We start from the raw sequence: 14,932 nt of genomic DNA, 5'->3' as shown, positions 1-14,932 counted from the left end.
GTCCTCAGTAGGATGATGTTAGAGAGATTCTGACAGAATTGGGTTTGATGGGAGTTATGCATACAGAGAAGAAATAGTGACCAAGAACACAAGAGTAGAGTTCTTCAGAGATTACATTATTTTCAACCTCAAAATCATCCCATTCTGATACAGGTGTATAAATCCACATGGAGACAATTAATTAGCAACGTATTTCGCTTTAAAAAATGCTGGATGAATATATCTCAATAATCCTCTCAAAAGAAGTAAAAAAGTATGAGAACATCTCAGGTACCACTGTTAATAAAGGACCTATGATAACTATGGTTGCAATCTCAACTTCTTCCCCATTTTTCCTCAGTATATATGAAATAGAAAATTTTTCTTAAATTAGAGATAAATTTTAATAACAATAAAAATAACATCGCACAAAGGAAATACTGCTAGTAAACGCTCAAAAGGGAAAGATAAAGTTCTCGTCTTTTTTCCGACAGTAAAAGTTACGCCAAAAGCAGTTTATTATCAGTCAGTCTGAGTGAACAATGTGTATTCCATTGGTTTTTCACAGAGGAATAAGAAATAGCATCCAGCATCATTGCAGCTAGGGCAGGAATATAACTTTAGGAGACACACTTGAATGCACTGAAATACCCAAGTGATACAGAATTTTTCTAAAACCTTGACTTCACCGTAAACATAACACCACTACAGCATTGAAGAGAGAGCTGCAAGGGTTTTGCTGGTGGAGTTTATTTTGGAAACACAGCATTTGGAATGATAATTAGGAACTATTTCCTGGTGGTGCTTTCAGTGCTGAACTATTCAATCTGATCTAATGAAGAGGTCAGTTGAGCCTAATGAGGAAGGATTGCAATAATAACAGCAGATTAACTCTGCATATTCTAAACTGCTGGACTAAGAGGAGGTTTGGAAGACCCAGTGAGTTGTAAATCAGTGGAGGATTATGCAAATAGCCCATGGCTGTGGATCACAGCCTGATACTGTTGGGAAAAACAAAAGCTTGGCAGGCTCCCTCCCAAATCTGAGCAATTTTTAATCACAAGAATAAGAAAACATGAGAGAGGTGTAATTTTTCACTTTGTTGCTATCCCAGCTTTAAATACATAGAGCTCTGAAGTAAGAGGATTTAAACTGCAATACTGGTAAGATTTCTCACTTACTGAATGTGTTCTAAGAACAGCAATGATCTTGGAAAGGGCCATGTTCCAGAGTTCATCAGTGTATGTTCTGGTTACCAGTCCTTGGGTTACATGTAATATGTGGTCTTCTACTACAAAGAAACTAAAACAAAATGGTACTTAAATTATGAAGTTGTTTCTAATATTAGGGCAAATACTACCCCTCATACCCAAGCATAGCCAAAACCTTCCCCACTGGAGCAGTGACACTTTGGTAGGTTTGGTGCTGTGCTTCACCCGGAATGAAATAAAAATGTGAAGTTTGTTTCAGGCCATCTGGAGCCCAGGCTGTTGGAAGGTCCTTGTAGGGCACCGTGCTGGTAGGATCTAGATGCCCTTTCCTGCTCAGATCCAGCAATAACCACCCACATGATTTGTGCAGAAACTGAATCTTGCAGAAGAAAGTTCTTGGACAACGGGTGAACACAGGTTGAATTAAGAATCAACACAGTAAAACTGAAATAAATTTTCATTTAGAAAACTTACCCTACAATTTGACTGAAGTATCTTCTATAGCCTTCTACAGTTTCATGCTTTCAATGAAAGAAAAAAACAAGTTTAGGAACAAAAATATCACTAAGCATTAGCTTCAACTCAAATCAATGCAAAACCGAAAGTATTGATTACCATGCTTGACTGTGGCTGCAGAACTAATCTTGCTTGTTTCCTCCTTTGTTTTCTGTAGTAATTTTCAAATGTTTCCCCATCACCCTAAAAAAAGACATAAGTAGTCAAAAAAAGAATCTTGTCTCTGTGTGAAAAAGGCTCTTCTAAATTTAAAGGTAGAATTCCCCTAAACTAAGCACATATTTTGCATTTATTCCACGTGTAAACCTCCAGCTGACACCAGCAAAGTTTTGCATGCATGAAATACACAGAAATTACCTTCTTCTGTAGAGAAGCTTACAGTCTGTACTGTAAATAGAAATTTTGTTTACATGCCTACATTTTGCCAAGCAACATTATGTATTTTAAACAGTATGTCCATTTTTAAACTACAACTCTCAGAGTAAATTAATATTCATAGACAAGGCATTTTGCCTATTACTGTATAACTGAAACTCATTGTCTCCTAAAACATTTCTCTAGGTTATTCAAGAAAGTAACTGCATTATAAAGTTGTTACAAAAATGCTTTGATGGCTAAAGAAAGATCTTTATGCATATTTCTCATCAATTTCTAGTCTAAAGAAAGGTTACAGGTCCATAAATACAGTCTGTATCTTGCCATCACTAGGTTGGAATCACAAACTGTGTAATATTCTGAGGTATATAAAATCATGCTTTCCTCTTCAATATGAAGAAGCAGAGTAGAAAACTTCTGCCCTGTGTGAAATTAGAATATTTTCTTCAATTTTGTAGCAGAGATGGAATTACATTAAGAACATAACATTTGCTGTAAGATCCTTATTGGAGAAATGAAAAGTCATCTGGTATCAACTCCCCTTCTTTGCCCTCATCAAGTTCTCTAAACTCAAAAGAGATGGTTTGCAACACAAGGTTAATGAGAAGGACTCCCAAAAGTGGCTAATGCACAACTCTTGATAATGCTATCACGGCTTATTAAGGAAATTATGCTGGCTGGAAATACAGAAGTCTACATCAACAATCCTTTTTGATATCAGGAAGCGCTCCAAGTTGTTTTCTGTCTCAAATAAATTTGAAATCTGGAAAACTTTTTGTGTAAACCCAAAAGGCATATCTTTGGATCAAGGGTGCAACTTCAGGATCCTCGTTAAAGTGAAAAATATAATTACATATTACTTTTAAATGTCATGTATCAATTTTACTTTCTGTTCCCTTATTATACTAAAGAAAGAATCAGCAGCTGTTGTCAACTGGTATGGTTAATTTTACACATTCTTTTTAATGTGTTTTTTCACATTGTTCTCTGTTAAAAAAAACAGTCCACTCTTTCAATAGTTCTGGTAGCCTATCTTTCTATCCCTCCCAACTTTTCAGTGAGATGAACAATTAATGATGGTTTTGTTTGCATTTTTATTTTTAAAAAAAGTTACAGTGAAATTACATTTTAAACAGTATTTCAATATGCAACCTTTCATATAACACAGCTGCAAAGATTCCATAAAAAGAAGATAACCCAGACTGACTGCTTGAAGGCAGGTGCAGCCGAGACTGTAGGATTAGCAGTACTTACAAGCACACATCAGTGTCACTGCTACTTAAATTCTGCAAGTAATCTGACTTCAAAAGTAACCGAGACATAGGAAAGATAAGAAAACAACAAATAATTTGATACCATGTCTCACAAAAAAAGTTTTCATCCTTGTGAACTTGTGCACTGAATCTGTTTTACAGAAGCTAAAATAGGCTATTGTGTCTCTGCCATTGAATCCAATCTAATCTGCCTGGGCACACCCTGTCACAATCTCCAGATTTTGCTTCCTATTTTTCACTTCTACTCTGATTTCCACAAGATTCAGGCCGAATATTGCTATGTTTTATCACATTCATCCAAATACTTGGGTAAGAGGGAACACTAGTGGGAACTGTGAAAGTGTGGATACCAGTATTAAGGCAAATGTGCGTATTTTACTTAAAAACACCTAGGTAATAAATGCCTTGCGGAGTGTCCTTTACGATGCATACAAAAGAACTCATGGGCTCGTGTCCTGAGTACCCGTATCCATTTCAGCTGGCTCATCCAGAACTACTAACACTAGAAGCAATATACCTGTTTGTTTGGGAACTATTAGGAGTATGAACAATGTGAAAATGAATATGTAACTTCAAAAATTTATATTTCTTTTTGAGGTCATCTTAATACATACCAAGACTGAGTAGATGTGCAAACATCTATAGACTGGAGAAAAGTCTACAAGATCTTGGGCAGTTAAAACCTGAAGAAGGAAAGGAAAAAGAAGAGTATATAAAACATAATAAGCATATAATCTGCAAAATGGGATATAGTACCAACAGAACTTGTCTACATAATAAGGACTCAAAAATGGATGGCTTCTATTAGAAAACAATAAAAGAATTGCTCCAATCTCTCCTCCTTTTGCATTAGTCAGAAATTTTATTCGTGTTACAATACCACAATCCTTCCTCTGTGTTTCCAGAGCATCAGAATTAAAGGTCTAAGTACTCACTGTTTCATTTAATTTAGGAATACTGAGTATTTGACAGATTAAAGATGTCTTACCTAAACTGAGGTCCTCAACACCAAAATGCATAATTTAGCAACACCAGAACATTCTAATGGGCCACACAACACTAACAGTGGGCAGGTAATGCATGACATAAATTGCAAGTGAATTCCAGAAGAACTGGAAGTCCTGTCCAATTGAATGTCCTCAAACATAATGCTAAAGCTAGCAATAAAACAACTAATATTTTAGCACTAATTTTTCATCCTGAAATGCTGATCTGGACTGTTACCATAACTTGAAGGTGTTCTGTGTAGTTTTCTAACTAATGTTAACCACCTAGAGACAGTGTAAAGACAGTGAGTTTTGTTCAATAAACCTACAAAATTCACTTTAAATAAGATGAACAGATTTAGTACAAAGTTACCTCTTCTTCATGTTCATCCTCATCTTCAAATGTTCGCTTCAATGTGATTTCATTCTTGGATTCCAAAATCCTGTTTCTACCTAGATGCATATTCCGACCATAGTTTACATTGTTCTGCTTCTGGAGAGCAGTACTAAAGGTTTTCTGCTGCTGTGCCTGTTTTAAGAGTAGAATCAATTAAGAGGCATGTAATTCAAATTTCATCACTGATGATTTTATGCTAGGATGTGAAAAACAGGTGGTGCAATTGAATACACACCAGTATAACTGCAAGGTGCATGCACACCCTCAGCCTACACCAGTGATTTGGCCTTTAATGAATTTGGGATGACAACTGAACTCAATAGTGAACCCTGCATAACTTTTCCCTAATCTCCAGTATAAAATTTTAGAGGCAGAAAAATTTTTAAAAATCAATCTGTAATTTTCCTGATCATAAATTGCAGAGAATCAATCTATAAATGAAGTACAGGTATCTGAGTTCCCAGATACTTTTTTGCTGTCTTCAGTTAAGTCTAAGTGAGTAGTCAGCTGCAGAAGCCAAAGGCACTACTATATTGCCCTTACTATTGAAGAAAGCACAGCATAACCTTGCAATTAAGTTTCATTTATAATAATCAATGCTGCATTTTACAAGGACCTTAGGTGACAAAATGGCAACCCAACCTGAATTCTGTCAACGAGAAGTCAAATGAAAACAGTATTTGCTCTCCGAATAAACTTTAAAAGCATTGACTGCTTTAAACCCTGCCTAGCAGTAGTGCTCTGAAGTGGCAGATTATTTAGTGACAGAGCAGGCAAGGCCTCCAGCTGCCTCAGTCTCCTTCTGGCTCTTACCTTAGTCTTCTGCAGGAGGAGCACTTTGGAGAGAACTAGGCAGCTATATCTCAGCACCTCTTTTGTCTAACTCATCGTGGCCAGCTGGCCAGATAGGCTGCTCTTTGTCTTGGTGCAGTAGCTGCTGAGATACAGACTGTCCAGGAGCTGACTACTCAAAGTATTTCGTAGTTTCTTGAAACTGAGATATACAGCATCTCTCCTTCCTTTCCCAGGGAAAAAACTACTTCTTTCCAGGACACTGATAAAAACCACACAATATGTTTGCATTTCACAGCTCTCCATCTTTACTCAGAGCTCTGTGGGATGTCTGTAACCTTTGAATAAACCCTCTGGGATTATCTGACACTAATGAAACTGAAATTTTCAGTAAACAACAGACCAAAGTCATAGTTTGGTTGGCTTACCTGTTTCATGGCAGTTTCCCCAATTCTGTCAGAATGCTTTCGAATACTCTCTAAAAAGTCCTTCAGATCTGACATGGATATTTCTTTTATTTCTTCACGCAGTTTTGGCAGATTTTCTATCATTATCTGGCAAAAGCGGTATTGGCTAACTCTAGGAAGATATAGATTTTCTAGCTGCTCCATTGTTTTCAAAGCTGAATAGTATCTACAAAGAGATTAAAACAAAATTATGTAGCTTCTTATAAAATATTGGTAAAATAATTTAATAAATATATATATATATATCAATATCACACATAAAATCAATATACATCTAATTTATTCTATTCTTAGAAAAATTAACAATCAAAAGGTCATCCATATAATGTTTTAGTTTGAAAAAAAAACCCCGGTGAAGTGCCAGAGTGACTCAGCCAAGTCAAAACTAAGTAGACTCCTACAGTATTAACAGCTCTGATCAAGAGTCCCAGTACCACATAGAGCATCTTGCAGAATGGAGACACTGAAGTCATGACCATTATCTTCCTTTCTGGATTGAACTGATCAGGGATTTTTTATGATTTGGGGTTTTTTCTGAAACAGAAACTGCCAATCACCCAACACCACAGTATATGCACCAAACAATGAAAAAAATGTTGAAAAAGCATGTCTGCAGCTATCTGCCTTCTTCAGGTATATGTGAGCACATGCACACATCTATGCCCACACTCCTTCTACCATCTGTAGTCATGAAAGACAGGGACACACCTATCCTGACCAATGCTTTTTTCCAGCAGTATATCATATTTTGCTGTAAACCACAAACCTATTAATTCTTCTGACAAAATACAGTCTATCCCATCCAGAAAACAACTACACTGAATTAATGAAGTACCATAATCAACAAACCTGTGATCTCAACCACAGTTTAAAGAGGCATAGGAATCAGGCTAAATATGAGTAAGACAGCAGTCAATTGCAGATGTGACAATAATTTCCCTTTATGTAGCATTCTTACCAGCTACTCACCCTGGAGGGAGGTGGGAAAATGAATTTAGTTTGTCCGATTAGAACAGATTAAGATAAACTAATTCCTTCTACCTTGGTCTCAAATGGGAAAAGCACAAATACTCAGATGAGATGGAGTTAACTTGTTGCTAGTTCCAAACCCTTTCTTTCCACAAATATGGAGTGATATCCTTAACCCATTTTCAGCTTTTCTTCCATAATTTAAGTTCCTTTTTCTTCCTTAAAGTCCAACATAATCTTTTTTGAAAAATTACCAAATGATTTTGAGGGAAAAAGCTGAATATGAGGAAAATCCCTTCAAATGAGAAACCTAGAAAAGTGTCCTTTACGGTTCTCTAGTTTCTGGACATTACTTTGTAAATATAGTGAGTAAACACTTTCAAAAAATATAATTCAAGTTTCTGGTTTCCTTCAGTAGACAAACAATAACAAATTACTAACACTAGAGACAAGATTTCTTGTTCAATTCTGAAATTAAGACAATGTTTGAATCTTCTTAATCAAGACATTTCCAAGTTAACAACTGAACATAGCTGAAGGATGGGAAAAACATTCTCTTTTATTCCAGAACAGAGCTGCTTTCAGAAGACTGCAAATAAAGAGGTTTCAAGTGTAAATTAGGAGCTTTTGTTTGTTATATGCTTGGTTTATATAAAATATACATAAGGTGATGGGAATGTTGCACATAAGAAAAGGTCTGGGGGGTTTATGTGTGTGGGTTTTGTTTTTCTAAATAGAAAATGGTCAAGAGTGCCACATGGTGAGACTTCTGGGGAATAAAACCATAATAGCATCAAAATCGTATAAAAGGTTTTTATTTAAATTATACAGATCAGCTTATCAGAACACTGTTAGCTCATCTGGAAGGTTTTTGACTGCTGGCTCTACGATCAGAATTAACATAATCCACTCTAAATCCATTCTAGAGTCCCTTACTAATTATACATATATGGAGCTCAGGACCTTGGCCTTTTAACATCTGTTCTAATAAAGCACTGAAGTCTTATTAATTTGAAGGTCATCTGCAGGTCAGGATTTAAACCAGAAAGTTTTGCATACCATTTTATAGAATTCACGTATTTAGATTCTAAAACCTTCCACAGATTTAACTCCATGCTGAAGGTTTTGACAACATTATTAGTTGCAATCATGCATTATCAATCACATAAGGTGAAAATTGCCCATCTGACTACAAATGAGTTAAAGAAGTATCTTCAAAGGGTTTTTTTAATATAAATATAGCATTCTTCTGTCTATTCTTCTGAGTTGATGTTATGAGAATACACTCCTTGACGCAAAATTTGTAATTTTTTCCAGCTGAAGACACAAGTTTGAAACACCAGTATGGGTCATATGGTAAGACTGTGCAGAACTGATCCATTTCGACACCAGAACATGAAAATTGCATAACAGATTTACTAAAATCCCCAAACTGTAAAAATGGAACCTTCTAATACCAGCAAGAACCAGGAAATTAAAAACCAATGCACAACACAAAAGTAAATTTAAAAAACCTCGCAACAAAGAAACAGTCACCCCTCCATCCACCCCCAAAGATTAATATTAGTGTTTTGCATCACCTTATTCTTTGCAAAATTCCCCAGGCACAGAACAGTCAGAACAGTCTGTAAAGAATATGAAACAGCAACACAGAAAAAACCCCAAAATTAAAAGAAAATTACCACTACTTTAGTGTACATGAAGTATTCTTTTATGCTTTAAATAACAAAGAGGACTTTAAAGATTTTTATCAGCAAGTGTTAGTTGGAGGCAGTAAAGAGAAATATAACTTACTAAAAAAGCCCCATCAAGTTAAACTACAGCAGTAAAGACATTACACAGATCAGGAGCAAGATGAACTCAAACACTGAATTTTACTGAGAATAATTTATTCTCATTCTGAAACAGTATACTCATTTTTCAGTCCCTCTCACAGAAGATTTGAGAAGATTCAGCAACAACCTTGGCAGACTGACTTATTGTATTACTTCCATTGTGTGATGGGTTTAGGTTTCTTGTAATATTTACTGTCAAGAAAGACTTGCAAAACCACCGGTTCTAACTATTCCAAATTAGACCACAATCACTTGAAGCAGCTGGGATCTGCCTCCCAAGACACATACCAAAATCTAAACACCAAGGCCATGGTAACAGCTGTATGAAATGTGTGATGACCTTGTCTCTGACTTAAAACTCAAGCTCGAATTGTGTGAGTGCATAGCCCCCACTAGGTGGCTGGGAGAGCAGCAAAGAAACCACACTCCTCCTTTGTGCTTCCTCAGTTAAGACTTTAAACCCTCTGTACCTCTTTCCAGCCAACTGTGTCTGTTTAAGGCAGATTCTGCAGTTACTTCCTTTCACTACTATAGTTCTTGTCAATTTGTGTTATCCATGGCTCAGGAGACAGATAAATAGGATACAGAGCCTTTCACCTCTAGGTCATCAGTTTTACCCACGTTGGTAAAGGACCAAAAGTTGCTATCAATAGATGGCTTTTTAGACTTCTCTGAAAACCTCCATTCCACTTGCATAAACCAGTATGTATTCCAGATTCAAAATCCTGCATTATCTTAAAAGAGGTCTGCCACGGAAAAAGAAAATAAATTCCAATCTTTTTCCTATAACAACTATCCCCAAAACATATATAGTATCCATAATTATACTTTTGTTTTCCCTTCCTTTAAATATTAGAATTGAGAGTTTTATTCACGGTACAAGACTGTAAGACAATGGAATAACGAAAATATGTTCTAAAAAGCCACAAGCAGAGAAAGTCAAGATGTCTTTTTATAAAAAAAAGAGCAGTGAAAGCTTTGCTGCATTAACAAACTTCAATGAAGGTTTATGAGAAATTTTCTTTGCCTAAAATAAACATTCTTTACTGTTTTGCTATGTCTTCGACTGTGACTGCTACTCTCTCTGACTCTTCCAAGAAAAAGCTTCACAGCAAAACTTAGGAAGATCAGTTTTGAAATGCCTTGTATGCGCACACATCAGCTGTCAGGTCTTTGCACTGACACTATGGATGTTCTTGATGTTGCTCAATCTTTTAGTAGTGATAAAGGCCAGAACACATGCACTCTGCTGAGCCACAAGGAAATTACCACTTGAATTATCTGCAAGTTCCATGGGATAGCCACCTGTTGGTTGTATTACAGGGAATTGTAAAGTCACAGGCAAAATAGTAACTGTAGCGTAGCTAATGAAAGAGTTATCTGAGCTGCAGCAGTAGCCTGCAGCACAGCCTAAGCCTTCTGCACTCCATGTGATTTCAAGGCATGGTACATCAAAGCTATGGCATCTCCCCTCTCCTTTAGATCTCTTTACAATATGATAATAATGTGTCCAAACCCCTCAATTCAGGAGCCCTTTGACTTTTAGGACTTCCTGTCTGGCAACAACTTCCATGGGAAAATTATCAGATAGAAGTCTTTAAGATTTGAAGAGTACAGATGGTTTCTCAGAAAGCACATCAACCATCAGTGGACTCTACAAAAGGACTAGACAATACAGAGTCAAAACCATCAGCAATTTTATCTCACCTAAATGATCGTTATATGATGACAGTAGGAACTACAACTTCCCCAGCAATTCTAAAACCAGGATGCTGCTTGCCTTGCCTGACAGAGCAAGGGCAGAATGCAGCATTGAACCCAGTGTTTTCAATATTTTCAGGATACTAAACATAGCATTGTCCACAGCAGACCTTGCAGAGGGAAGTGGTGTGATTCAGACAGTACATGATCTCTGACTGGAGAAGCAAGGAGACTGTTTACATCTTCCTGCAGAGCTGCTCCAAGAACACTGCAACAACATGCTACCACTACTACTACCATGTGCCAGCTACTCTAAGCAGATGCTGAACCAGTGAAATGTTCAGAGATAACATTGTATAGCAGTCAAGCTGATGGGATCTACTACACCAGTTCACATGCAGCAAGTTTTAATTGTAGTAAGAGACACCATAGTGCCATAGCTGTAAGGTCATTCTTAAAGCTTCTGTATTTTTGCAGAAGATATCCCAGAGAGCAAACATGCATAGGTATCATCTAGTGCATATATCACTGTCAAAGATGTCTCACATTTGCTGCAATGTTCATAGACCTGATGTGTACAGTTAATCTGAAGCATTTTGGACATGTCTGCACACAGGCTTTAGAGCTGATTACTCACACAGTGGCTGCTGTTGAGGGTTTTCAGATGGCCAACAGTATGGTAGGAGGTGTTGGCTACTCAGAAACTGAAATCCAGACAAACAGTCCAAAAGTAAACCTGCATTACATAGCAGCCCTGCAGACAACTGACTGTGCACAGCTAGTTCCAAATGGAAACAGTCCTGTCCAGACAGACTTGTCAGCAGGAGCTCCCTGAAGTGGTGCCAAGTGCACAAAGAGGCACTGCCAGCAAGCAGGAACCCAGAAGGGGCAGGCACAGAGCATCGCTGTGACTGAGGCACTGCGGAAAGCAGGCAGGGATCACGGTGGCAGTGATGATATGGGAATCATGAAGAAGAAAACAGCAGCAGTGGAACTGCTGGGGTGGGTGTGCGGGGTGCAGGCAGCAGCCCCAGTGGGACAGGATGCAGCTAACGCAGAGGCCAGGGGCAGCCAAGCTGCCGGGGAGGGAGGGAGAACTGGGAATACTGGGACTACAGCAGCAGTGAGTGGCTCCCTGAGAAAATGAAAAGTGGAGACACAATAGGAAGGAGCAGCTGCTCAGGTACCAGTTATAAACTCTTATCCTAGATTATAGCTTTAATTCTTTTTAACAAGTCAGTTTGTCACAGAGGTAAAAACCCAAAACAACACATTATCAGCAATTCATTCTCATAGTCCCATTTACATTAAAAGCATAGAGAAACTAGATAGGTCTAAAGAAAGATATAAGGAATAAAATCTCCTTTCTTCTGGTATTATGTGTTTAATTTAAATATATCATGATATATTAATCAGATATTAATGTATTCTAAAAGACCTTTACTCCCTAAGGATCTTATTTTTCTTGCTTCTTAACCTGCTTTAAGTAATAAAACAAGAAAACTTTATTTCACATTTTATAATCATAATTTCACTACAAGTCATAGTCATTTAAGTAAGCATTATTTTTCATGGCAATCATTAAGGTCCTAGAAGTTCTTTAACACAACATTTTCAAATATTCTTGAAATACAGACCAGTATTAGGAAACAAAGACTACACATATACCAAGCTACAGGCTAAGAAGTCTTACTTGTCTACATAAGTGTTTGCTATTCTGTCGACTTACTTACAAATGTTACATTTTTTCTCGTAGAAATAAGTTTACTCACCTTTTAACACTCATCTGTTCTTTTAGTTTGCTGTACATTTCCAGCACTGCATAAAAGCAAACAGATGAATTTGTGAGTCTTACTGTGGCTTTAGTTAATAAAAGAGGAAAATATGTATTGTAAAGGACAAAATTAGAGATAGAAAAGGATGTACTATATTTACCTCATTTAATTCCTACTGTAGCATAAATGTGATAAATCTAGCAAAAAAAATCTAGACTGCAGCTAAAAAACAAAAAGATAACTGAACTCTTAACAGCTTTTCAATTAAAAATAATTAAGATTAACAAAACAGTCAACAGTATACATATCAAACATATTTATTCACTTACTACACGCCACAAGCTGATCTGTATTACCAGTCCATGGTCTGTCTCAATAAAAAGGCAACAGTACCACCTACTGTACTCCGAACATGTCAAGAAGAAGACTTCACAAAAAAACCTCTCAAATCTACTTTACAGCAAAATGACAAACAGGATAAAACCCTTATGGAGCTGTGTGCAATCCTACAATATTACCTTCCTGAAACAACATTTAGAGCCCTTTTGTTTTATTTCAAAACACCTGTTTTGAAATACAGAACTAAAAGTACAATGTTGAAAGAGTATCATTAGTATTTTCCCCAGTATTCAAACCTACCCTCTCAAGCAACAAATTAATTGTTTATCATATTAAAAATATTATTTCATTCAAAGTTGTATGTGGCTGCATTGTTTGTGCCATTCAACTGTCTCATTGTCTTCTGACATTGTTACAATTGCTCTGTGTCAAATATTGCAAAACATGGAACCTACATGTTGACATCTTTTAAAAACCTATTAATTTTTTCGTTAAACTGGATGTTACAGGACCAGAACACAGAAAAAACAGAAGACTTTTCCTTTTGGCTACTGTGACTTACTTTCTTTAATTTGCCATCATACTTAGCTATAGGTCACTCACCTGGAAGACACAACTGTAGTTTTTCCACAACTGTTGTAATATTCCGCTGTTGAACCCTACATCGGATGATTTCCTCTGTTTGGGCTATCACCTTAAAGGTTATTTTTTTAAAAAAAGGAAAGAAAATCACACTTAAATTATGCAAATAAATTTATTTTGCTACAAATATTCATAACACCCATATAGGAAGCACCATTTTCTCACCTCTTTCCCAGCATCCTGAAGCCTTCGGTTGGTATCAGTAACTTGGACCTTAAAAATAATTTCACCTTTGTTAGACAAATATGCATATATTGCCCTGATGTGACTGCTCACCCTTGTAATCAGATCATGCTTCCTGAGAAACTTAGAACAAAGAAATGCAAATTCAAATTAACTCTACAGCTTGAACTTGAACTTTTGATCGCAAAGGGCTTTTGTTAAATTCAATTACTTATGACAGTTCTTTCTAACAGATTCTGTGGCAAACTTCTCAAATTTACTTGGGATTTTTGAACTTTCCTTGTTTCTGTAGGTCTGTCAAACAATTCAAATCATTGACCCAATTGACCACTGGTCCCTTTTTGATAACCTCAATGAGCTCTATGGGCCATTCATTGTCTGTAAGAAATGGTGATTGCATTTTATGGTAATTAAACATTCATACTTTGCTGAATGCAAACACTGGGTGGTTGATTAACATCAAACGTGGAAATCTCCAAACCACAGCAACATTTTAATGCTGCAGGTGCAGGCAAAGCTCAACCTCAGATTTTCCCACATAGTAAGTGACTCATTAGGTCATCATAATAAGGAAGCACATTCTAGTTTATTAAAAATCTCATTAATTTCTGAACAAAGATGCTCAATGACCTCATTGATGCTGTATTTGGTCTCTTGTTATCTGAATATCCTTTATATAATGGTCTTCTAATCATAACCTCTGATGAACTATGCTCATTCTGTCTGGTGTGCATATTTTGCTCTCAAAAGTGTAAGGAGAGCTAAAAGGGATGGATCTCATAATTCACTATTCTGCATTCTGATCCGCGAGGAAATCTTGGTTCTCATATCTCATGAAAACTACTAACATCACCTACTCCCCTGCTCATTACAAAGTAAAGAACAGGGGGGTTTTGCACACATAATTGTGGTATTTTTAGTTTTCTAATAAGGACTTTCAATTCTTCTAAGGTCTGACATACAAACACATGATTAGGAAAAGACCTATTTAAGAAATACTGTGTTTATCATTTGTTGTCCTTCACCTTCTGAGAAAGACTGTATAAAAAGGCAAAATAATTTAGTACCAATTTCTGAAAACACACATTAAAAAATCAGAATGAGATCTAATAAAATATTCAGCTTTGTAAATATAAATCACTGTATCAGGCAATACAGCTCTAATCACAAATCCTGTTCAATTCACTTCTAAAAAATTGCTGCAAACATCACAGTGCATGTGATAAACACTAAAATAATCTTCAGTAGAAGAGTCCAGTTCCTTCTTTTAGGTTCAAAGACAATGATATATGAAACTCTGAAAAATTTGTTCCTTACCTTTAGTTTTTCTGCATCAGCCCTAACTTTAAGAAGCTCTGTAATAGCATCCACAAAGCCCTGATGGTGAAAATTGCACATCTTTTCTATCTCCCTGTCATGGTTACGTATGCAGGCATCAAGTTTTTCCATAAACTTCTGATGTGCATTTGGTTGGTCATCATATACAGACCT

The 14,932-nt window shown here is 36.5% G+C and overlaps 1 protein-coding gene across 11 annotated transcripts in view; it reads right to left on the bottom strand.

Moving 5' to 3' along the window:
- Positions 1 to 14,932, bottom strand: part of EXOC6 (exocyst complex component 6) — an 86,498-nt gene that overhangs the window by 50,355 nt on the left and 21,211 nt on the right. For all 11 annotated transcript variants that reach the window (XR_010081312.1, XR_010081313.1, XM_063405608.1 and 8 more), the window contains exons 2-11: positions 14,759 to 14,930; positions 13,424 to 13,471; positions 13,220 to 13,310; positions 12,275 to 12,320; positions 5,959 to 6,163; positions 4,715 to 4,870; positions 3,970 to 4,038; positions 1,806 to 1,889; positions 1,665 to 1,711; positions 1,161 to 1,281 (exon numbers count right to left, since the gene is read on the bottom strand). Coding sequence is in view for 9 of the 11 variants with exons in the window: in XM_063405608.1 (XP_063261678.1) it covers positions 1,161 to 1,281; positions 1,665 to 1,711; positions 1,806 to 1,889; positions 3,970 to 4,038; positions 4,715 to 4,870; positions 5,959 to 6,163; positions 12,275 to 12,320; positions 13,220 to 13,310; positions 13,424 to 13,471; positions 14,759 to 14,930 (1,039 nt within the window). In the remaining 2 variants the exon portion in view is untranslated. The remainder of the gene's footprint in view (positions 1 to 1,160; positions 1,282 to 1,664; positions 1,712 to 1,805; positions 1,890 to 3,969; positions 4,039 to 4,714; positions 4,871 to 5,958; positions 6,164 to 12,274; positions 12,321 to 13,219; positions 13,311 to 13,423; positions 13,472 to 14,758; positions 14,931 to 14,932) is intronic.

This window comes from Prinia subflava, chromosome 9, assembly GCF_021018805.1.
Source record: "Prinia subflava isolate CZ2003 ecotype Zambia chromosome 9, Cam_Psub_1.2, whole genome shotgun sequence".
Classification (NCBI taxonomy): Eukaryota; Metazoa; Chordata; class Aves; order Passeriformes; family Cisticolidae; genus Prinia; species Prinia subflava.
This window is presented reverse-complemented; position numbering and strand designations above follow the sequence as displayed.